Below are 23,582 nucleotides of genomic sequence, written 5' to 3'. Positions count from 1 at the left end.
AAAGGGAGTTGTTTTTGAGAATTTATTTTTATTTTATTTTTTGGTGGGAGAGATCGAGATTTGAAGTGATGTGGTTTTAGGAGGTAATGGTGAAGAGTCTGGTGGGATTTTTGGAGCTAGGGTTATACTGATATGGTGTGTTGTTGGGGCTTTGTTTATTGTTTGGATCTGAAGATATTGACAGAGTAACAAAAGCTCAAAATGAAGACTAAGGTTTGGGCTTTGTGTTTGATCTTGGTGGTCCATTCATCATGGCTTGCTTCTGCTAACATGGAAGGTCTGCTTATTGCTGCTTCTCTAACCATTATCTCTATGTTCTGGTTAAAGTTTTTACTCTTTTTTTTTCCTTTTTTTTTTAATGAGATTTTGATCTTTGTTTGATTTCTGCGAAAGGGATGTTTTTATTCGGGTAGTGAGAAATAGGAATGCTTAGCTGAGTATGCTTATTTTTATCATTGCGACTGCTGTTGAGGTTATTTTAAATTTTATTTTGTTCCCTGTATCTTCCTCTCGAGTTTCTTTGTATTTGGTTAATTTATGATAATATGGTTGAATTTAATAGAGAGATAGTCTCGCGGTTTGTACTTCATTTATGTCTCAAAGGTTTCCTTTTCATTAAAAAAAAAAAAAAAGTTATGGTTTTATGGGTCCTTGAGAGAATGTATCCAAGGAGAATACTTTTTGATGAAGGCCTCTATTCAAGTGCTTGGAATATCCTTAGCAGTTGGATGGTTCTGTTCTTTGGAATACATTGAGTGTTGAGTGGGTGAAACTGTGACTTTGCTTACCGTGTTAAAGGTTTGCTGCTGTTTAAACACTCCTCACAAGTTTAATCATGTCCTGCTATGCCTGTGGAAGCCTTAAATCTAACTAGTTGTGAAATAATATTTACTTTGCCATCTAGCTCAATGCATTGTCAACATGTTCCTGTCTGCTTGCCTTTGAATTAGTTTCCATAATTGGCTAAAATGTCATCCCTACGAAACTTGTATCCTGTTTAAAGTTTCATGCAACTCTACATTCTGTTTGTTTAATGAATTTTGAGTATGGATTTTGCGCATTAGATTGCATTCTTAAGGTCTGGATTTGGCCGACTGTTGTAACTTATTCTATTGGCTCTTATCTTGGAACAGGTGATGCTTTGCATAGCTTGAGATCCAACTTAATTGATCCTAACAATGTACTGCAGAGTTGGGATCCTACCCTTGTCAATCCCTGCACATGGTTTCATGTTACTTGCAATAATGATAATAGTGTTATACGAGTGTAAGTTCTCCTGTATGTCTTCCAAGTGCATGCTTACAATGAAACTTTTTAACTTTTTAAATTTGTTATATTATTCTTTTTGCAACATATACGTTTTTTCATGTTTCTTTCTATGTGATTTTTCAGTGATCTTGGAAATGCGGCTTTGTCCGGTCAACTAGTTTCACAGCTGGGCTTGCTCAAGAATTTGCAGTATTTGTACGTTATGCTTCATGATTTGGAAATTACTCACTATTTCTGCTTTTCAGATAATTGCATACCAGTACATCATATGTTTTTCTCTTATATGAGTTCATACAGACTCCTTCTTCTCAACTTTGTACATTCTTTTTTATGCGCCCAAAAAAAAAAAAATAGATTAAGTAGTTGGGAAGAAGGTATAAGCTTCAGTCATGAGTTGACAGGAAGTGTTTACTCACTATATGTTTAGCTAGACTTGGATCATGTAGGGTTTGCTACATGAAAACTATTTTCCTGCATCTCCAGCAAAATAAACATGATATATACTAGGTGGTATTGATGAAGGAATTAATTTGGACTGCATAGTAAGATGTTAGCTTCCTATCAAGCTATTCAACCTCCAGTGTCCTTTCTTAAAATATTCATTTTGGTGTGCTGTTGGGAGAATTGGAAAATAGGGCATGTAACATCTTATGCAAGTTCTTCATACTTTTTCTAGAAATTTCTTCAGAAGACGAGTGTATTTCCCTTTGATCTGTCCAAGGAATATGGTTTTGGATCAATCATTGGTTTTCCAAGTTGCTTTTGTGAGAATCGTCTTGTTTTTTGTCCTTGTCAGTTCCAACTGTCAAGATGCTAGCCTTATTATATTATACCTGACATCCTATCTTGCTTTGGACTGTTTCTTTCACAAATCATTAAGCTTTGCTGTTTGTAACAGGGAACTCTACAGCAATAACATAACTGGACCAATTCCTAGTGACCTTGGGAATTTGACTAGCTTGGTGAGCTTGGATCTCTACTTGAACAGTTTCACTGGTCCTATCCCAGACACATTGGGAAAACTGTCAAAATTGCGGTTCCTGTAAGCATACTTCTCTGTGTTTGTATTTTTTCATGTATTTAGTGCATGTGTTGTAACAAAATTAATATCTGTATTTTTAACCGAAGACAAAAACCTTATGCCTTTCTAGTTATTGAATTTTCAATTAAATAAATAAATGAGGTATAAAGATTCTTCAATATTTGTAGTATCTAAATCAGGGTTTTGAAAGGTATTTAAGAAATGAGAGTTCAATCCCTTTCATTTTAATCAGTGATAACTCTTTTTGGTTCCTTGAAATGTTTGTGCAAGAATAGCCGGCTTAACAACAACAGTCTCTCGGGTCCAATTCCTATGTCATTGACTAATATCTCCTCTCTTCAAGTATTGTAAGTGTCTATTTGCTCTCTCCCTTTCTATTTGAGGCATCATTACAATTTCTGAAAATGAAATGTTTCTAATTGCATTATGGGACATAGGGATCTATCAAACAATCGGCTTTCTGGGGTGGTTCCAGACAATGGCTCCTTCTCATTATTTACTCCCATCAGGTTTTTTGCTAGTAATTTGAACTTTGCTCATATTAAGTTATTAACTGACTGATTTGAAGACTGCTTAATAACTTGTTCTGTTTGCAGTTTTGCTAACAACTTGGATCTATGCGGGCCAGTTACCGGGCGCCCCTGCCCAGGATCTCCTCCATTTTCTCCTCCTCCTCCATTCATCCCACCACCCCCAATTTCTTCACCAGGTAATCTTATATTCAATTTTATTATGAACTTTTCACTTTTAGGCAGCGCTTGACAGTTTTATTCTTATTCTTCGCTGATAGTGATCTTGTAGGCCTGTAAGTCTCGAACTTGAAGTGAATCATCCATTTAATTTTGTGTCTCGCTCGATGCAATTGAGAAGTAATCTATCTTATAGTTGTAGAACTGAATAGATTTCACCTCTGATTTTGAAAAATGGTTTTTTAAATGCATTCAAGGTTTTTAATGTAATTGGCAATACTTATTGGGGAGGATTTTTGCTCAAGTGTTTTCATTTTCGTTCCATTCATCAAATTTAGGTGGGAATAGTGCTACTGGAGCAATTGCTGGAGGCGTGGCTGCTGGTGCTGCCTTATTGTTTGCTGCTCCTGCTATAGCATTTGCATGGTGGCGTCGGAGAAAACCTCAAGAATTTTTCTTTGATGTACCTGGTATGTGATGATGTTGAAAATTTCGTGTATTCTAATTCATTTGATGGATAAAAATATAAAATCTTCAACTAATATGTCTCCTTGCAGCTGAAGAGGATCCCGAAGTTCATCTTGGGCAGCTTAAAAGATTTTCACTGCGAGAATTACAAGTTGCAACAGATAGTTTTAGCAATAAAAACATTCTGGGTAGAGGTGGGTTCGGTAAGGTCTACAAAGGACGCCTGGCAGATGGTTCACTGGTAGCTGTAAAAAGATTGAAAGAAGAGCGTACTCCTGGTGGGGAGCTGCAGTTTCAGACTGAAGTAGAGATGATCAGTATGGCTGTACATCGTAATCTCCTTCGCTTGCGTGGCTTCTGTATGACACCAACTGAAAGGCTGCTTGTTTATCCCTATATGGCAAATGGAAGTGTCGCATCTTGTTTAAGAGGTAAAACCTGGAAGCATGGTATCATTTATGAATTGGTTCTAACTGCTTTTGATGTGCTCTTTGCTCTAATTAGGACTCTATCATCAACTTATGACGTGAAATCCTGTGATTATCGAAAAAAGATCCACTTGTAATTTTATTAATGCTTTCTTGTAGAACGTCCCCCATCACAACTTCCTCTTGATTGGCCAACTCGAAAACGGATTGCTTTGGGGTCCGCTAGGGGTCTTTCGTATTTGCATGATCATTGTGATCCAAAGATCATTCACCGTGATGTGAAAGCTGCTAACATTTTGTTGGATGAGGAGTTTGAAGCTGTTGTTGGGGACTTTGGGTTGGCTAAACTTATGGACTACAAGGATACCCATGTCACTACGGCAGTCCGTGGCACCATTGGGCATATAGCTCCAGAATACCTTTCTACTGGAAAATCTTCAGAGAAAACTGATGTCTTTGGTTATGGGATTATGCTTCTAGAGCTAATCACTGGACAGAGAGCCTTTGATCTTGCTCGTCTTGCAAATGATGATGATGTCATGCTGCTTGATTGGGTATGCATTCACTATACTGTTATATACGTTACTTCATTTCGCTCTTTTCTGCCATTTCCTTTCCTGCTAAAGTAAATTGCATTTGAATGTAAAGGTTCATTCTTGCATGTAAATGGTTAAATCTTCAGGTGAAGCATTTTGCTCATATTATCTTTCTTGCCCTGGTTCAGAAAATGCTCTAGAAGTTAGAACCATAAAACTCGAGACTTCTGATGCAATAAGTATGATTTCAGGTGAAAGGACTTCTGAAGGAAAAGAAGTTAGAAATGCTAGTTGACCCTGATCTCCAGAACAATTATGTGGAAGCTGAGGTGGAGCAACTTATCCAGGTTGCGTTGCTCTGCACTCAAGGCTCCCCTATGGACCGGCCCAAGATGTCGGAAGTTGTTAGAATGCTTGAAGGTGATGGCTTGGCAGAGCGGTGGGATGAGTGGCAAAAGGTGGAAGTTCTCCGCCAAGAAGTAGAATTAGCCCCTCATCCTAATTCAGATTGGATAGTTGACTCAACAGAAAATCTTCATGCCGTTGAGTTATCTGGTCCAAGGTGACCCTGTCACTCCTATTAGCTATAAGTAAAGAGGAAAATTTACTACTTTTTTTTATTCCTTTTTTTAATCATAATTTTTCTTCTTTTTTTAATTTAACGATGATATCCTGATTTCTGTAAGCCCTTCAGCATTGTATTCATTACACTTGTGCATATGTATCATTTGGTCATGGTGCAATTTGTATCCCCAGCCGCAGTTTGACAGACTTTTGATGTTTTTAAATAGATGGAGCTGTGGCAACACCTTATATTCAATATTCATACATCCATTCTAATTTTCAATCCAGCATGCTAGGTGATATGGGAAAAACTCTAGTAGATTTTGCTGGATATCAGTCATGGAATTTCCCATGTACCATCATCGTCCTGGAAAATGATTCTTTTAGCTGCAGTTATTTATATCTTGTAGAATTTTGTGCCGACGCAACTGATATCCGAATAATTAACTCCAATAAAGTGATTGATCCAATGGTTGCTCCAGAAAACTTGCAGGAAGAATTTTTTTTTTCCCCCTGAAGTTAACCAAGTTGTTTTTATTACCATTAATGATACTATTCCAACACATTTTGTCTTAAACTAGTTCCAGCCTTCCAGCTCATATAAAAGAGAAAAAAATTCCTCATTTGAAAAAGAAAAAATCAAAATCATAAAAGAAAAGACCTTTATTTGAAGCAACATAATGACGGTTTCGTCAATCACATAACCTTCAAAATATATAGCCTGCCTGAGGAAGAAAGAACTTTAAGAAGCATAAGTAAATTAGCTATATATTTGTGAACATTTTACACTAGTCAACGAAAATCAACACACTTTGTCAAGTATTGTAATAACATAAACTTAACTCACCAGCATGAAAACAAGATCAGAAGATCAGCAAAGGGCTAGCGAACTCAAAGCTGATCAGCAAAGGCCTAGCAAACTCAGAGCTAATGGTTGGCTCTCGAATTATCCGTAAACAAATCAGAGCCAGATCCAAGATTTGGGTTCTGTGATGAAAATAAATTTGGATAGGAGAAATGGGAGTCATCATCCATCGAAGTTAATCTCTGAGGCTGGTGTCGAACAGGTTCTTGATCAGAGACGCGATCATTTGGAGAAGAATCAAAAACCACCTTGTGGTCGAAAGAAGGAAGATCGGGTAACTCTGATGCCCTCTGTTGTTCATGAACTTGATGGAAGGCTAGGGAATTTGAAATGGTACCAGGATCATTCAAAGAGGTTTTGTGATCAAAATGTTGATTTTCTGATGTACAAGACTGATCGGAACCATCAGTATAAAATGGGTTCTCCGAGACTGCATCATTCTTCTTCTGGGTTAACCCAGAAATTCTCATCTGTGCAAGACTAGCTGCTGAGCGAGCTGCTGCTGCTGCACGTTCTGCAGTTTCAGCAGCAGCCTGAGCAGCAGCCAAGACATCTTGCAAATCCACATTGGTTTCACTTTGTGTTTTTGAGATAGTGGGCGGTAGACTACTTTGTCTTCCAGAAAATGACGCAGTTAGGGATGGGGGAGAAATGAACGGGACAAACTGTCTGTCTTCCTCGTCACCAACTGATTCATCAGGAATCTCATCCTTGTTAGCTGCTGATTTTCCTTGCATCAGTTCCTCAGGTTCCAAGTGCGGCAAATTTTCAGTAGTTTCAGCATGTTGTGATAATTCCTGAACTGCAGGGTGGGAGGCTGCTGGCATACGTGGACTTGTTGCTGTAGCTGAGTCAGAATTTATACCTGGCTTTAATGCTGCGGTAGGAACTTCAGGAAAAGCTAGCATCTCAATTGTTACATCAGAATCCGTGTTTTTATTCTGGGCTTGATCAGGAGCAGAATTTAATGTTTCATCGTGTTTTTCCTTGGGAAGGGGCAACTTAGACGCACTGACAAACTGGGTGGGGCCATTCTGACAAAGATAGAGGATGCATGAGACAGGAAGATGACACAAGAGCCAAAGAAATTTGATTATATTCTTACCAATAGATCTTCTTGTGGTTTGAAGTACTCAGTTTCAGTGGCAGCTGGATCCCAGTCTAACTCATGCTCTTCAGCAATTTCTTTCAGAAGCTTCAGTTTTTTATCAGCCGAAGGTGCACGAACAGAGAGCAATTCTATTAACTGCGGTTACAATTTCATAACAAATGTAATGAGGAATTAAAAAAATTGGAACAATCATAAGCAGTTCTCTTCAAAATAAATTCTCTAAGAAACAATTTGTAAGACCTGACGATTAACACCACAATCCGGCATGAGCTCAGTTGCAGCTGCTACAAATTCCCTGCCGTATTTGGAAGCAAAAAGCATCTGTACCTGCAGAAGCTCTGGAAGATCCGCACATCTTGGCGCAGCGAAACACACACTAGATATTGCTTCTTTCAAGTCAAGAGGGCATTCCCTGCACAATGTTAGTAGTTAAATATTTAATTTTCTGGAAAATGCTACAGTTATGAACTGTGAGTAACTTCAAAGACTCTAATAGCCAACAAAATTTCAGGATTAAGCATTTGGTGACTCTTCAATGTGGACTAAGCAAATCAAGTAGCAATGTTACACACGAGAGGAATTTCAAGAACCAAGCAATGCCAAGCACATGGTAATCAGAGCAGCATTCCCTGCACAGAGTCTAGTAGCTTGGTGTAATAAAAACCACACCAAAATCAAATCAGTCAGGTCGTGTAGCCAAGCTGATGAAGGAAGCTGTCCACAATTAATATCCTTAAATCTCACTCATTAGATCTGATGCAATACGCCTTCTTAACCCAAGAGATCCATATAATGAAGCTAAACCAACTACTGAAAGAAAATAAATTACCAGGGGCCAAAATCTAATGGTAAAAGCAAAAGGCAGCTGATATTCAGTAGAAAATAATAACCTTTGTGTTTCGATAATTGGAAGGCGGACAACAATAAGCTCGCAATACAGCTCAAGGATCTCTTGAGCAGCCATCATATTTTCTTCCCTTACTATATGCTCTACCTGAAATAATTGTAGAACAATCTCTTGAGACCATAAAGAATAAGCACCACCGGTATAAACATCTATCCAAATTTCTAAACATGAAAACAGCTTTCATATTTAGGAAAAAAAAGAAAGAAAAGAAGACAGAAAAGGGCATGTGATATAACCCGAATGCGAGCTGTGGCTTCTTGGCCAGTCTCAAGGAGCTTGGCAATGTCACGGCGCATTTGCTTAATCTGAATCTCTCTTCTGTTCCTAAGCAACTTTATGCGCGGAATCGCCAATTTCAGAAGGGTTTTGCTGCGAATTAGACAACATTCAAGCAATAAATAAATAATCAAATATATAAGTATTCAACTTCATGCAACTAAAAGATGCTAAGATAGAAAAATAAGTAACAATTTTTTTAAAAAAACAATTGAGAAAAAACCAAATTTTTTTTATTAAGAAAAAAGGGAGGAGGGGGGGGGGGGATTAAGAAAATAAAAAGAAAATACCATTTAGATCCTTTGAAGCCCTTGTTGAAGAAAGAATCGAGCATCGACATGATCAAAGATCAGATCAGAACTGCAGTCTTTTTTATCCTTTGATATTACTTGAATTTGATTTGACTGGAGAGATATCAAAGAGATAAGAAGGTTTATATACGTAATGGATTGGATTCAACTGCTACAATTTTATATTCTCGATACGACGACGCGTAGCAGCGAGTCTCTCTTTTGCTTATGGTTTAAGGAAACTTGCTTTCGACAATTTGACAAGAAGAAGCCAACATTTTCTTTTTAGTGTTTGCCGTATTTTCGGATGACGAAGCTCGGCCTCCTTGTTCGTTTATTATTATTATTATCAGGTTAGTATGGTTTCGTCACTTCGTGGGCCCCAAAACCAACACTCGAGAAGCTACGTAAGCATTTGCTCTTTTTTTTTTTTTTTTTGGTTGGAAAAACCCATTGAGGTGTAATAAGTTACCATTTATGTTTCAATCCCGAGCGTCTCTCTTTCAATTATATCCTCCATAACCTCCAAGTGTTTGGTGAGATATACAGACATCATCACTTATCAATCATCGCCGCGCAATCTTTGCATCTCTAATCGTACTACAACCAAGACCAGGATATGAATATCTTATATCCATCCTCCTCCACGTTGATAGCTGCATATATTGCATGTGTATTCAGATTTCAGCTTTAAATATAGATTATTCCCCCCCCACCCCCCCCCCCTAAAATTTCTAAGCTCCTAACCTAAAAACTGTGTTTACAGGTATATTGTTGTTACTTGAAAGCACCAATGCTTCATTAGGCCTTTGTTTTGTCCATGAATTTGGATTTATGGTTTTCTCCCCCACGTATCAATCAAAGTAGGTGTAAAGTAACCAGTGAAAGCAATTCAGTGGCTTTTAAACGACTTGAGAAGAGTGTGTTTTGGTGTTTCAATACAGAGCTAACTAAAACGGTATCTATGACTGTCGTTTAAGTTAGTGGAACACATGATTCGCACGTGAACGGATTCTAATGAAAGAAGCTGTTAAAGTCGTTGATGAAGCATGGCTTGCACGTGAGCATCTGGAATTAGTTTCCAGGAGGTTATCAGCAATTGAAAGGAGCTGATTCTGGTGCAGATAGCTGGCTACGAATCATAAGTATAAAAGGGGAGTTACTCCTTCCTTATAGGAAATGTAATTTCCATGAGATATAATCTGTAAATTCTCTGTAATCTTGAGTTCATTCAATAAAAGCCTAAAGTCTTGTTCCTCCGTGGATGTAAGCTAAGTGATTTAGTTGAACCACGTTAAAAACCTCTTCTGTTCTTTATTCGTTAGTTTGATTTGATTCTTTGATTCTTAAACCATTGATTGTTCTGTTTTGAATAAGTTATTGGTTAAATCTTTCTCAAGTCATCCATAGAAAAGCATCTAGGAATCTGATCTTGGATCTTGGGCAGAAACTGCAGGTGTTTGAGAAGCTAAAGTGCCCTTCAGTTCTACAATTGGTATCAGAGCAGGGTTTCTTTAATCAGATTCTAGTATGGCTCACCCTAAGGTTGATCTAGAGAAGTTTACAGGCAAGAACGACTTCAATATGTGGAAAGTAAAAATTGAGGCTCTACTGATAACTCAGGGACTGGGAGATGCTTTAGAACCAGTCACCAAGAAAGAGGGAATGGAAGCTTCATCATCACTAACACCTCAACAGACTTCAGATATAGATAAAAGGGCAAAAAGCACAATAATCTTGAGTTTTAGAGACTCTGTTATTAGAGAAGTTGCCAAAGAAAAGACAGTGGCTGATCTGTGGGCAAAACTGGAAACCATCTATATGACAAAGTCTCTTGCCAACAGACTTCATATCAAGAAAAGGATGTTTACTCTAAATATGGCAGATGGATCCTCTCTTGATGATCATGTCGATGAATTCAATAGAGTGTGTGACACCCTGGAGACCATCGATGAAAGCCTAAGCGATGAAAGTAAAGCTCTGCTCTTGGTAAGCTCACTTCCACAATCATACTCTAATTTTGTGGATGCCCTGATGTATGGGAGGCAGACATTGTCCTTGGATGAGGTAAAGGCAGCCTTAAATACTAGAGGGTTGCAAGAAAAGTCTGTGAGTATGGAAAGTGGAGTTGGGTTAACAGTAAATGGGAAGTTTGAAAAGAATAAGAATGCAGCAAAGAATCAGAAGCAGTCCAAACCTAAGACCAAGCCAAAGGACCTGAAATGTTTCCATTGCCATAAGGAAGGACATTTCAAGAAGGATTGGCTAGATTTAAAGAATAAGAATAAGGAGAGAATTGGGAATGCAGCTACAGCAGAAGAAGAAGATGACTATGAGTCAGCAGGTGTGTGTGTTGCTACTGAGGATATGCAAAAGGGTAAGTGGATTCTTGACTCTGGTTGTACCTTTCATATGAGTCCATATAAGGGTTATTTTTCTAATTATCAAGACTTTGATGGAGGAAGAGTAATGATGGGTAATAATTCAGTGTGTAAAGTCATTGGGGTTGGTAAAATTCATCTTAAGCTGCATGATGGGTCTATAAAAGAAATCAGACAAGTTAGACATGTTCCAGAACTTAAAAGGAATTTGATTTCTTTAGGAATGATGGATCAAATGGGATGTAGCATTAAGCTTGAATCAGGGGAGTTGAAGATTCTTAATGGATCTACACTGGTTATGAAAGGGACTAGAAAGAATGGGGTTTATGTCTTAGATGGGGAGTCTGTAACAGGGGTCTCTAATGCCATTGAAAGCACTGACATAGATAAAACTACACTATGGCACTTAAGACTTGGGCATATGAGTATTAAAGGTCTTAAAGAACTTAATAAGCAGAGTGTTCTGGGGAATAATAAGATTGGGGAGCTAGTGTTCTGTGAAGAATGCATCCTAGGTAAATCTACTAAGAATAGCTTCAAGAAATCTATACATAAAACCTTTGAGATCTTGCAATATACACATTCAGACCTATGGGGACCTTCTCAGGTTCCATCCCTGGGTGAAAACAGATATTTTATGACCATGATAGATGACTACTCTAGGAGAGTGTGGGTGTATGTGCTGAAAAGTAAAGATCAGGTGTTTGAGAAATTTAAAGAGTGGAAAGCACTGGTAGAGAATCAAACTGAGAAAATGGTTAAAAAACTAAGGACAGACAATGGCCTTGAGTATTGTAATCAAGAGTTTGACAGTTTCTGGGCAAATGAGGGGATTGCAAGACATAAAACAGTAAGGTTAACCCCACAGCAAAATGGCCTAGCTGAAAGGATGAATAGGACTTTAATGGACAAAGTCAGATGCATGATGATACAGTCCCAACTTCCTAAAGGGCTATGGGCAGAAACCTTACTGACTGCCTGTTTTTTGGTGAACCTTAGCCCATCTGCTGCAATTGACTTTAAAACACCATTAGAAATGTGGTTTGGAAAACCTGGTAACTATATAGAGCTTAAGGCTTTTGGATGTGATGCTTATGCACATTTAAAGCGAGGGAAGTTATCTCCAAGAGCTCTGAAAGGGAAGTTTATAGGGTATCCAGAGGGTGTAAAGGGTTACAAGTTATGGTGCACTGACCTATCCCCACCAAGGTGCATCATCAGCAAGGATGTGATCTTTAATGAAGAAATTGTGCTCAAGAAAAAGCTACAAGAAAATGGTACTGAACCTCAGACTAAAACTCCAAAGAGTATACATTTTGAGGTGGAGCATCCAAATCTAAAATCATCACAAGAAGCTGCAGATTCTGACGAAGATGAAGATGACAGTAGTGGAAACACTGAGCCACAATCTCAACAGCACACTCAAACCCAACTTAGAGACTATCACCTGGTCAGAGATAGAGAGAGAAGACAGATAAGACCTCCCCAAAGATATGGTTATGCAGACTTCATTGCATATGCACTGGCAGCATCACATGAGGTTGATGTAGATGAACCAACAAGCTACAGAGAGGCTATGAAGAGTTCATATAAATCAGAGTGGCAGAGGGCTATGGAAGATGAAATAGACTCACTGTACAAGAACAACACCTGGGAATTGGTTAAGAAACCTGAGAAAAGAAGGATTGTGGGGTGCAAATGGATTTTCAAGGTAAAAGAAGGGCTAACAGCTGATGAGCCTAGAAGATTCAAAGCTAGGTTAGTAGCAAAAGGATATACACAGAAGGAAGGAGTTGATTTTAAGGAAGTCTTCTCTCCAGTGGTCAGACATATTTTTATAAGAGTTTTGTTAGCTCTAACAGCTGTATATGACATGGAGCTTGATCAACTTGATGTCAAAACAGTCTTCTTACATGGGAGACTACAGGAGGAGATTTTAATGACTCAACCTGAAGGCTTTGTAAGCTCTGAATACCCTGACCATGTATGCTTGCTAAAGAAGTCATTGTATGGCTTGAAGCAGTCCCCAAGACAATGGTATCTTAGGTTTGATGAATTCATGGTTTCACATGGATTCATAAGGTGTAATTTTGATTGTTGTGTATACTACAAGCAAATAGATTCAGATCATCACATATACTTGCTACTGTATGTGGATGATATGTTGATTGCTTGTAAAGTGAGGGAAGAAATTGAAGCTTTAAAACAGATGTTGAACTCTGAGTTTGATATGAAGGATCTCGGTCATGCCAAGAAGCTTTTAGGAATGGAAATCACAAGAGAGAGAAGGAAAAGAACTATGTTTTTGTCTCAGAAGAAGTACTTGGAAAAAGTACTTAATACCTTTGGAATGAACAACTGTAAACCAGTGATAACACCCCTGGCCTCTCATTTCAAACTCTCAAACCAGCAGTGTCCAACGTCAAGGGAAGAAAAACAAGAGATGTCGAAAGTACCTTATGCCAATGCAGTGGGGTGTATGATGTATGCAATGGTCCTCACAAGACCAGATATTTCACATGCTCTGAGCTTGATAAGCAGGTACATGGCATCACCTGGAAAAGAGCATTGGAAGGCAGCTAAATGGGTGCTGAGATATCTGAACGGAACTTTGGATTTTGGGTTGTTGTATGGAAAGAATCGAGAGACAAATGAAGCTGGTTTATGGGGTTATATTGACTCTGATTATGCTGGAGATCTGGACAGAAGGAGGTCACAAATTGGATACATGTTCATGTTGAATGGATGTCTGATAAGCTGGAAAGCAAGCTTGCAACATGTAGTGGCTTTATCAACTACAGAGGCTGAGTGTACTGCAGCCTCAGAAGCTGTCAAGGAGGCTTTATGGCTTAAAGGCTTAATCAGTGAGTTAGGAATACCTCAGAAGGTTGTTGATATCCACTGTGACAGCTCAAGTGCCATTTACTTGAGCAGAAACCCAGCTCATCATGAGAAAACCAAGCATATTGACATTAAGTTGCATTTCATAAGAAATGTAATATCAAAAGGAGTTGTAAAGATGGTAAAAATACATACCAGCAACAATCCTGCTGATATGCTTACAAAGGTGGTTTCCTCAGCTAAGTTTAAGACCTGCTTAGACATAGCTGAAATATGCAGTTTGTAACTTGCATGGATTTGAGGAGATAGACTGACAGGGATGAATTGTTTCAAGGTGGAGATTTGTAAAGTAACCAGTGAAAGCAATTCAGTGGCTTTTAAACGACTTGAGAAGAGTGTGTTTTGGTGTTTCAATACAGAGCTAACTAAAACGGTATCTATGACTGTCGTTTAAGTTAGTGGAACACATGATTCGCACGTGAACGGATTCTAATGAAAGAAGCTGTTAAAGTCGTTGATGAAGCATGGCTTGCACGTGAGCATCTGGAATTAGTTTCCAAGAGGTTATCAGCAACTGAAAGGAATTGATTCTGGTGCAAATAGCTGGCTACGAATCATAAGTATAAAAGGGGGGTTACTCCTTCCTTATAGGAAATGTAATTTCCATGAGATATAATCTGTAAATTCTCTGTAATCTTGAGTTCATTCAATAAAAGCCTAAAGTCTTGTTCCTCCGTGGATGTAAGCTAAGTGATTTAGTTGAACCACGTTAAAAACCTCTTCTGTTCTTTATTCGTTAGTTTGATTTGATTCTTTGATTCTTAAACCATTGATTGTTCTGTTTTGAATAAGTTATTAGTTAAATCTTTCTCCAGTCATCCATAGAAAAGCATCTAGGAATCTGATCTTGGATCTTGGGCAGAAACTGCAGGTGTTTGAGAAGCTAAAGTGCCCTTCAGTTTCTACAGTAGGCATTCGTTGGGAGACCTGAAATCAATTCCCGAAGCTTGCCCCAACCAAAAAACTGTAGTATTGTGTGTGCCTCACAATTGAAGATTGAATCTTCCTTAACAAATAAAAATGTTTTACAAACAAACTTCAATCAAATTATACAAAACCAAATTCAGAAAACGAAAAAAAAAAAAAATTCCTTCAAAAATCATATCATACAGCAAGTTGGACATCACCCAAATCAAGCTGAGCAGCGATCTCCTCCAACTGTTTCTTGACACTCATATCAATCAACTTAGACCCCCACTTCCCATACCGGATCGTAAAACCCGCCACCAAGCTCGGGTCAATCACGGTCTTTATCCTCACATTCTTGGCCCCAGTCAACTTCTGGACTTGCTTCGCTATCTGAGCCAAATGCTCCGACTCCAGCTTCACCACCGAGCTCACCACCGCCATCTCCGTATTCGTCATCTTATTATACACCTCCTCGAACTCCTTCACTATGTCCTTCACCACGTCCACCCTCTTCGCGTCGATCAGTATGTTCAAGAAATTCCCGGTCAGCGGCTGCAGCGCCGACGACTTGCATATCTCGTCCACCATCTCTCTTTTCTTCTCGATATCGATGGTGGGGTTCACGAAGAACTCATGGATTTGTTTCTCGCTGAAGATTTTCTCGATCTTTTCCACGTCGGCGCTCGTGGACTCGAGGGTGTTGTTCGCTTTCGCCAAGTCCACCAGCGCGATGGCGTAGCTGGTCGCCACTGTGGCTGACATTCTGATTCCGTGGGCGCCGCGCCGGCGTGGGCCGGAGGGGATGGTGGCGGATAATGGGTTTCGAGAGGCCGCCCGGCCGGAGGGGAAGAGGTTTGATTGGAGTGAGAGGGTTGCGGTTTGCTGAAGAGACGCCATTTTTCGCGATGAGAACGCTGATGCTGATGCTGAGGCAGCGGCTGAGGCTGAGGCTGCTGCTTCTGCTGCACACAGAGAAAGAGCCAGAGAGAGAGAGAGTCAATCAAAGAACGGATTGAGTGGAAGGTGAAGACTGAAGATGTGGGGTTTTGAGAGGAATGGGCGGTGGAGCGATAGGGGGTTATCGTCAGTGTGGTTGAAGGGTGATTGGAAGAGATTAGAGATGGCTACCTTATATTTTGAGTGCATCAAAATTTGACACGTGGATGCCATGTCAGACATATGCAATCCATTTTACTTCTCCTTCCTTTTTTTTTTTTTTTTAAAATTTAAACACTCTTTCGGAAAAATGGAGTCATATTATTATCGATAAACTAAGCCCTTTTTCGGAATGACGGAGTCATTTTGTTGTCCATAGATGGCGTAAGATTATATGTTATAAAATAAATATTACATAATCTATTAATGGATTAACATTATCCATTGGGCGAGGATTTAAAGAACATTAGGTGGAGAGTTTAATTCGCTCTAGTATCTACACAAATTTATTATTTTGTGAGTTTTAGTTGTATTGAGTTTTGATATGTTGAATTAATTGTACATTTTAGTAGATTTCAATTATATTGGACTTGAACTTTGGTGGTTATTAGTAGTTGTTTGGTCTAATATCATTTTGCTTATATCATCTTATGACATTTTAAAAAGCTTCAAGAAATTCTGATAAACTACTTAAATTTTCAATTACAGTTTCCATTTACCAACTTAAAGCGATTCTATTGATTGTTTCATTTTTTGTTTAAGCTGGTTTGACAATGTTAATAAAAACGAGGACCTCAGTGAAATTCCGAAAACCCCGTGTTGGTCATTCACTCAAAGCCTCGTCTCAGTCAAAGTCAGTACCTAACTCTGCGCGCCGTCCGCGCCCGGCACCCGCCAAGGTAACACTTCTTCCTTCTATCTGTCATTTGATTTATTAATCTTTTCTATTTATTTTATTTCATTTTATCACGTTAAAACTCCAAAAAGCTATAGTCTAACGAATGCCTTCACTCCAGCTAGTTTAAAGTTTTAGAGGTGTTGGAGGGTCAATTAATTTTTCTGTAACTTATGAAAAAGCTATCAACTTTATAAAATTTTCAGCATTGCAGCACTGCCCATCACTGAAAAATGGCCCCTTTTGAGGTACCTTTACTAGTTTTGCTATTGCAAGTATAGTCATAGGCACTGCCCTTAGAAAACCGTGCTCTTCACTCATCGGGACGCACAATGAATTAACCGAACAAGAAGATGAACAATTCAATCCACGTGGAAGTCAAAGACGATCAATGCGATGTTTTCCTGATGAATCTGACAAGTCGATGATGAAGGTTACTTTCTTTCTCTCTCCTCAGCTTATATGCATTTAGAGGAATATCAGAATATGCATATGTAAATATATTCCACATCATAATTCTCCTTAGATGGATGCAGATCTTCCTGATGTAGAAGACAACAATCAAGATTCTGATACTGAAGATACTGGGGCTAAATTTACTCTAATATTTACATGCTTTAAATTGTTTTGTCCTTTGGATTCTGAAATGATGAGTGAATAACTAAATATAATATGTTTTTTCTAATATTTGGCGTTTTCAGAGCAACCTGATGATTAAGCACATATATTTACCGGTCATTCCGATGAGAACGCTTCATGCTTCTTCCTTTTTATCCCCTCCAGCTGATTCAGGAATGTCAGTTTTATTCATTCCTCTCTTATATGAAGCTGAGTGTTGGTGGTAGAATATTAACTTTGAGCTTCTCTCTCTATTCCTAAGCTCTCTTTTTTATTTTCATTTTTCTTATGGAGTTCAATTTAGCTCGGTTTGATAAGTTCTGCCCTGATGAGTTATATTATTAATGATAGTTGTGTCATGCAATGTTTTTCCTCCCTTTTCTCTGTGCAGGTGTATATTCTGTTGCATGCAGCCAAACAGATGCTACATTAGTGGCAACTTGAGGTGACGAGGCCAAAAGTTTTTATGAAGGATTAATCAAGGAGATTGGGCTTCTGAGATCCTAGGTAAATTCAAAATTTAGAGAGTTACCTAATATGATACCTATTTACTCTCTTCCTTCTTGTCATTTTTCGCTCGAAAACTTTTGTTATTGAGACTTTCTTTTACTGGTTGCTAAAATGATAACATATGCACAAGTTATGGTCTTTTTCTTTGTCACTTGTTTCTCATCCAAAGCTTTTGTTCATTGCTATGCAGGTCACAAGGATTCCTTTTCTAGCTTGGCTTTTAGCACAGATGGACAGCTCCTTGCTTCAGGAGGCTTTCATGGACTTGTTCAAAACAGGGATACATCATCAAGGAATCTCCAATGCACCGTTGAAGGCCCTAGGGGAGGCATCGAGGTGAGATTATTAAAGTTTTCAGTGATACTGTGTCGGCATCACTATTTTGAAAATGAAGCACTAAATATATGACTTCTTAGGATTCCACTGTTTGGATGTGGAATGCTGATAGAGGTGCTTATCTTAATATGTTTTCAGGTCATGGTAGTGGCTTGACTTGTGGTGATTTTACTACCGATGGTACTAATAACTCCCAGTGTCTCTTTTCTATGTAACTCATGTATTTGATTCATTTTAGTCTGTAACTTTATGTTCATCTTGTTTCTTGCTTAGGTAAAACAATCTGTACTGGTTCTGACAATGCAACTTTGAGTATATGGAATCCAAAAGGTGGGGAAAATTTTCATGCCATAAGACGTAGCAGTTTGGAATTTAGTTTAAATTGTTCTTTAAACTCAGATTGAAGTCAATGAAGAAATTACAAAACTGAATTAAGATTCTGATGCACATTGACGTGCTTTTATTTTTATCAAGCATTTATTTGTACCCCATTGAGCCAAATCCATCTTACAGATTGATGTGCTGTTTTGGAAAATGAAGACTGGATGATTTGTACCTCACTTTATGTGCGGTTAACTTTTGGTGTTTGAGTGAATAAACTTTAGGAATTTAAGGTGATCATCCTTGATTTAATCAAAGGGACTTTGTTTTTGTCGACAGGATGGAGTGACTTGCTTGAGTTGGCCTGGCACATCAAAGTATCTAGTCACAGGCTGTGTAGATGGAAAAGTAGAGTTTGGGATAGTCTTTCCGGTGATCGTGTATGAACATTCAGCGGTCACATTGATGCCATTCAGTCTCTCTCTGTATCTGCTATTCGAGAATCCCTCGTTTCGGTTTCAGTTGATGGGACTGCCAGAGTCTTTGAGATTGCAGAGTTTCGACGAGCAACCAAAGCTCCTTCATATTCATTCAAGTTATTTTTTTTAATTTAGAATCAGTTCTTGCAACTTAATGTAATATTGTGACTATACACACACACACACATACATATATGTATGTGTGTTTAAATGATTTAAATGAAAATAAAAAATAATAAAACAAATCACACCTCTGAGATATTCTTTTAAAATCTCTATTTTAATCAAGATATCTGGTTATAAATATTTAAGAAAAAACAATATTCTTTAATAATAACTGTTAATCTCATAAACAACTTCCATTTGTCAATAAGCCCTTAACCCCTGTCGCAAACGCTTCTTTTTCAGATTCTTGTGTTATCTTCTGCAAAATGCTATTGTCTACGTTTCTGCATTCCAAATTCGATTACTTCTTTTGCTATGGTGGCTAAACTGAAGTTACAAGTCTATAATCTGATGAGAGAGAATTGTGGAATCCAGGTGTTTTTTAATTCAAGAAATGTTAGTACAATAATAACAACAACAACAACAATAATAATAATAATAATAATAATAATAATAATAATTTCACAGATGGGGTTTCAGAAGAATTTGAAACGAGGTCAACCCTTTTTCCCTCAAGAAATGAATCATAACCATACAATGGTATATGCACACAAAAAAAACCATATTCTAAAATTAGTTTATTGTGTTGAATGGAGAGAAATGGTCAGCAAATCCAAATGGGTATGCATTTACTTAATCGAAAGGCACAGAGCTATTTTCTCATTTGTGAGAAGAAAAATTAAATTCCTCGGGCTATAAATTAAAAGGGTTGAGAATAAAGCAAAGTGCGGTTGTTAATTAATAAAGGCTTGAAGATGGCGCAGGCTATTGTTGCTCGTTCCCTTGTGCTGATGCTTTTGCTCGCCTATGTTACAGGTGGGATGAGCCAAGGTTATTGCAAGGAGAGGCACGGACTGAAGAACTGCCAAAAGAATTCATGCCGTGATCTCTGTCTATCCAAGAAGTATGGCACCTCCTACAGCGAGAAATGTGTTGATGGTAACAACTGCGAGTGCAGTTACCGCTGTCAAAATTCCCCACAGCCAAAGCAAGCACCAGCCGAGACCGATAGTGCTAAGAAGCATTAATCATCCGAGCTTTTATCTTCAACAAATTCACGCTGATAATTATTATGAGATCAGATGAGATGTTGATCATCAATATCTGTTTACGTTCGTATCAAATTTGAGTTCCTACATCTAAGCAACTAAATTCTTTTGGACTATATACTCTTGCCTTCTGAATGATATTCTTCACAACTCACTGTTATTTATTTGTTAACCCAAACGCATAAATTGTTTGGTAAGAGTTGAATTTGATATTTAAGTTTACGTAATAACTGGTTCTGCCTCCTTACAGAAGAATCATCGATAAAATAATCCATATGAACACAGAATCAAAGGATGTTTTGCAGAGTTCCCAAATAATAACTTTTGGACGATGCAAATACCATGCAGATGCAATCACTTAAAGAATGAAGCTAAGCATCCATTGTTGTTTAGTTTCCAGCCAACACCATATCAGCTTAGAGAAAAATGGAACAGATTTATGGATCGCAACTGATAGTTTCAGGGTTAACGACGTTTGTATAGCACCTCATCATGTTACTAAAGAGAGACTGTACGTTTGTATAGCACCTCATCATCACTCTCATCTTCCTCATCCGACACAACCTCACTCCCTGGTAGCACTAACTTCCCACCAATACAAAATGATGGACCCGAACTCTCTGATTCAATGTAATTACCTAGCAATCTCTCCTCAAATCTTTGGTCACTACAGTTGAGGAACCAATTCATTGAACAGCGGATCCCTTTGCTCTGTAACCTTTGATATCTGGGTTTGATTCTTGATTCCAAGCTATAAGTAAAGTATTCTGGGAATTCAATAAGCTCTTTTATCGGTCTCCCCATCTCACTTTTGAAAAAGTAAAAACTATTCTTCATGAGCTCAACTCGGCAAGCAATTAACTGTGGACATTGAACAACCATCTTTGCCAAATCCCCAGAAGGTATTCCTCGCCCCAAAAGAAACTCAACAGACTTCATAATCACATGCTGATTAAGGCTAACAACCTGCGGCATCTTCTCCACCACTTGAGCAAACTCATCTGGATCAATTTTGAGCTTCAAATTAAAGAAATAGAGCTGCGATGACATCTTAGCTTTCAAAGGCAACCCAATAATTTGCGGATACTGTGCTATGACTGAAGCAAGCTTTTCCCTCCTTATCCCAAAACTTATTAAACAATCCACATTCGGTTTAACAGTCTCTTCCAGATCATACCCTAGAATATATACACGTTTCTCCAACATCCTAGCCAAAATCTTAATCGGCAAACCCAAAGAAACCAAATAATCCACAAGTGGCTTAATCATAGTCCCAACTCTCATTCCCAAAAAATACGGATATTGAGTCACCATGGGACCAATATCTCTAGGACTAACACCAATACTAACAAGATAAGCAACAGACGTACTCATCGTTCCTTCAAGCTTAAACCCTAAAAGTTCAGGATACTTCATCAACACATAACCAATATCCTCCTTCTCCACATCAAGGCCACGAAGAAACTTAACAACTGGCATAAGCTCAACAACCACACTAGCATGTAAAACTTGAGGGTACTTCTTAACAAACTCACCCAATTTTGACTTAGCAATACCAATTTTCTCCAAATAACTGAAAACGGGAATCATATTCTTACGCATACTACAACCTAGCATTAAAGGGTATTCATTAATATCATCAATGGTCAATCCCAACTTCTGCAAAAACATAACACGCTCCTCCATGACCTCAATAGTGGATGGCAACTCAAGGTTCTCTAATTCATCAGGAATTATGCCTAAACTTTTGAGGTAATCACAAATTTTAACGCGATTAACAAGTTTTTCCTTTTTGCCTTGCACAACACCCCAAGTGACAGAAGGCATTTGATATTCAGGGAACTGAGTTGAAAAGGAAGAAATTTGTGAAACCCTAAAAGGGCTTTGTAAATTAGAGTTTTGGGCAAATGGGTTTTGTAGGGTTTTGAGTTTAGAGTAAAATACGTATGGGTTTGTGAAGACTGTCAAAAAATTTCTTCCTTTGAGCAGTGTCAAGCTCATTGTAGAACGAATATATCAAAAGAACAAATAATTAAAAAAAAAAAGATCAAATGGAAAATAGAAGTTCAAAAAAAAGAATTACCTTAGAAAGAAAGAAAGCGAATGAAGCTTCGGCCGATATGAAAAACGAGGGCCGCAGAGAGGAGAGTGGTACGACGGCAAGTCTCATCCGTGAACATTAAAAACGGGTCGAGCCTGGTCGCGTTGGACTGGCATTGGCCCATTACAGCCAAACTGGGGTCAGGCTGTGTTTGCCGGAAGTCCAATGGGCTAGTCTGAAGCTACAAAATAATTATTATCCTTTTTGAAATCTCAACAAATAATAATGAATAATTAAAATTAAATTTACAGCCTGTTTAGGTTTGTTGTGGGAAAACAAAAAAAATAAAAATACAAAAGAGTTTTACAGTAAACTCAATTGTGAATGTATATGACCATAACAAGGGACATGAGTTTTATATTATTCATATATGTATTTTTTTGGCACTTAATTCACAGATTGATTACTTTTAATTAGGGTGATTTTTTTTTTTAGTCTAAAGTCTGAATTTAATTTTTTTTAATATTTATTTATTTTAAATTTTTTTTAACTTATCACTTATTATCAGACAACTTTATTTGAATAGAAAAAGTAAAAAAAAAAGTCCACTTTTTATCTGAAATCTGAAGTATAAATATCAAATCTCAAAAATACCCTTAACAATTCATGTATTTTCAATATTATCTATAAACCTAATATTTTTGTATTATTCTTGAATTTTTTTTAATTGCTTTAAATTTTTATTCACATGATAATATTAACTAAATTGAAATATTAAACAAATCAAATTATGTCCATTGTGATGAATCAAAAATAAAATAACAATGTTGACTTTATAATAAAATTTGATGTTATAGTTATATCTTTTATTACAAAATTAAATTAAGATCAACAATGATAGTATTTTTTTATTTAATACTACCAAACTAATCAACTTATGAAAATTATAAATTGTGAAGAACAAATATATGCACCACTTAAAATGGTATTTATATCAAACTACTAATTTTTAAGTTTTTCTCTTCAGACGTCAAAAAAAAAAAGAAAACAAAAATGTCATTAAGATATTTTCATTCAAACCTATTCATATTTCAGTAAAATTCAGACCTATTCAGATTTTATATAAAAAAACAAACGCAACCTAAATCTAAACATTTAATTATTCCGGGTTAGTCATTCAATTATTGTATTTTTTTTTAAATCAATACAATGTTAAAAAAGATTTGATAATGCAAGCTATATTTATACTACCTTTCAAAATATCAACGGAGAAACGAGAGTAGTAATTAGTAAAGAGACCCAAAAAAAAGGGGAAAAGCAATAAATTATTACGGAAGAAAGACAGAAAACAAGTTCATTTAAGAGAAAGGCCTGAGCTTCACGTTTGTGGCAGGTCTTAGTTCAAATTCAATTTGATTCCTGTGGATCTATAAAATATAATTAATAACCCCACCAATTAATAGCTTCTTCTTCTCCTCCTGCAGTTACTCGTGAGCTTCTTCGATTCTCCTCCTGCCCAAGTAATAGCTTTTTTCTCCTGCAATTCGTGTTTTAAAGAAGAAGAGCCCGTTTTATTGTTATATAAAGTTTGCTCTC

At 37.5% G+C, this 23,582-nt stretch overlaps 4 protein-coding genes and 1 long non-coding RNA gene across 10 annotated transcripts; 2 read left to right on the top strand and 3 right to left on the bottom strand.

The window, feature by feature from the left end:
- The first annotated feature begins 201 nt into the window (after positions 1-201).
- Positions 202-4,998, top strand: SERK (somatic embryogenesis receptor-like kinase). The gene is given in 11 exon segments (NM_001288871.1): positions 202-277; positions 1,134-1,266; positions 1,393-1,464; positions 2,168-2,311; positions 2,587-2,658; positions 2,749-2,820; positions 2,908-3,020; positions 3,339-3,470; positions 3,558-3,899; positions 4,056-4,450; positions 4,684-4,998. Coding segments are annotated over 11 exon segments (1,866 nt in total).
- A 643-nt stretch (positions 4,999-5,641) lies between these two features.
- LOC102611062 (uncharacterized) lies at positions 5,642-8,767 on the bottom strand. Its single transcript, XM_006473171.4, has 6 exons — positions 8,446-8,767; positions 8,116-8,248; positions 7,863-7,966; positions 7,213-7,384; positions 6,967-7,107; positions 5,642-6,895 (listed from the first exon to the last, which is right to left on the bottom strand). Exons 1-6 carry the CDS (start codon positions 8,493-8,495, stop codon positions 5,924-5,926), a joined length of 1,572 nt encoding a protein of 523 aa, XP_006473234.2. The 5' UTR covers positions 8,496-8,767; the 3' UTR covers positions 5,642-5,923.
- A 5,949-nt stretch (positions 8,768-14,716) lies between these two features.
- On the bottom strand, positions 14,717-15,746 carry LOC102610762 (ATP synthase subunit delta, chloroplastic). Its single transcript, XM_006473170.4, has one exon. The coding sequence runs from the start codon at positions 15,531-15,533 to the stop codon at positions 14,832-14,834; it is 702 nt and encodes a 233-aa protein (XP_006473233.1). The 5' UTR covers positions 15,534-15,746; the 3' UTR covers positions 14,717-14,831.
- A 745-nt stretch (positions 15,747-16,491) lies between these two features.
- LOC102610374 (uncharacterized) lies at positions 16,492-18,988 on the top strand. 6 transcript variants are annotated; one of them, XR_008054773.1, is made up of 6 exons: positions 16,493-16,900; positions 17,004-17,592; positions 17,786-17,931; positions 18,070-18,111; positions 18,205-18,261; positions 18,592-18,988. It is a non-coding gene; the product is annotated as an uncharacterized LOC102610374 (long non-coding RNA). The 6 variants fall into 6 exon arrangements; XR_008054775.1 differs by having other exon boundaries at positions 16,494-16,900; positions 17,169-17,592; XR_008054777.1 differs by having other exon boundaries at positions 16,502-16,900; positions 17,477-17,592.
- Positions 18,989-20,131: 1,143 nt separating this feature from the next.
- On the bottom strand, positions 20,132-22,111 carry LOC102610055 (transcription termination factor MTERF4, chloroplastic). Its single transcript, XM_006473169.3, has one exon. It carries the CDS (start codon positions 21,944-21,946, stop codon positions 20,444-20,446), a length of 1,503 nt encoding a protein of 500 aa, XP_006473232.2. The 5' UTR covers positions 21,947-22,111; the 3' UTR covers positions 20,132-20,443.
- Positions 22,112-23,582: the final 1,471 nt, after the last annotated feature.

Source organism: Citrus sinensis, chromosome 5, assembly GCF_022201045.2.
Source record: "Citrus sinensis cultivar Valencia sweet orange chromosome 5, DVS_A1.0, whole genome shotgun sequence".
NCBI lineage: Eukaryota > Viridiplantae > Streptophyta > Magnoliopsida > Sapindales > Rutaceae > Citrus > Citrus sinensis.
The sequence above is the reverse complement of the archived record's forward strand: the minus strand, read 5'-3'. Positions and strand labels throughout refer to the sequence as shown.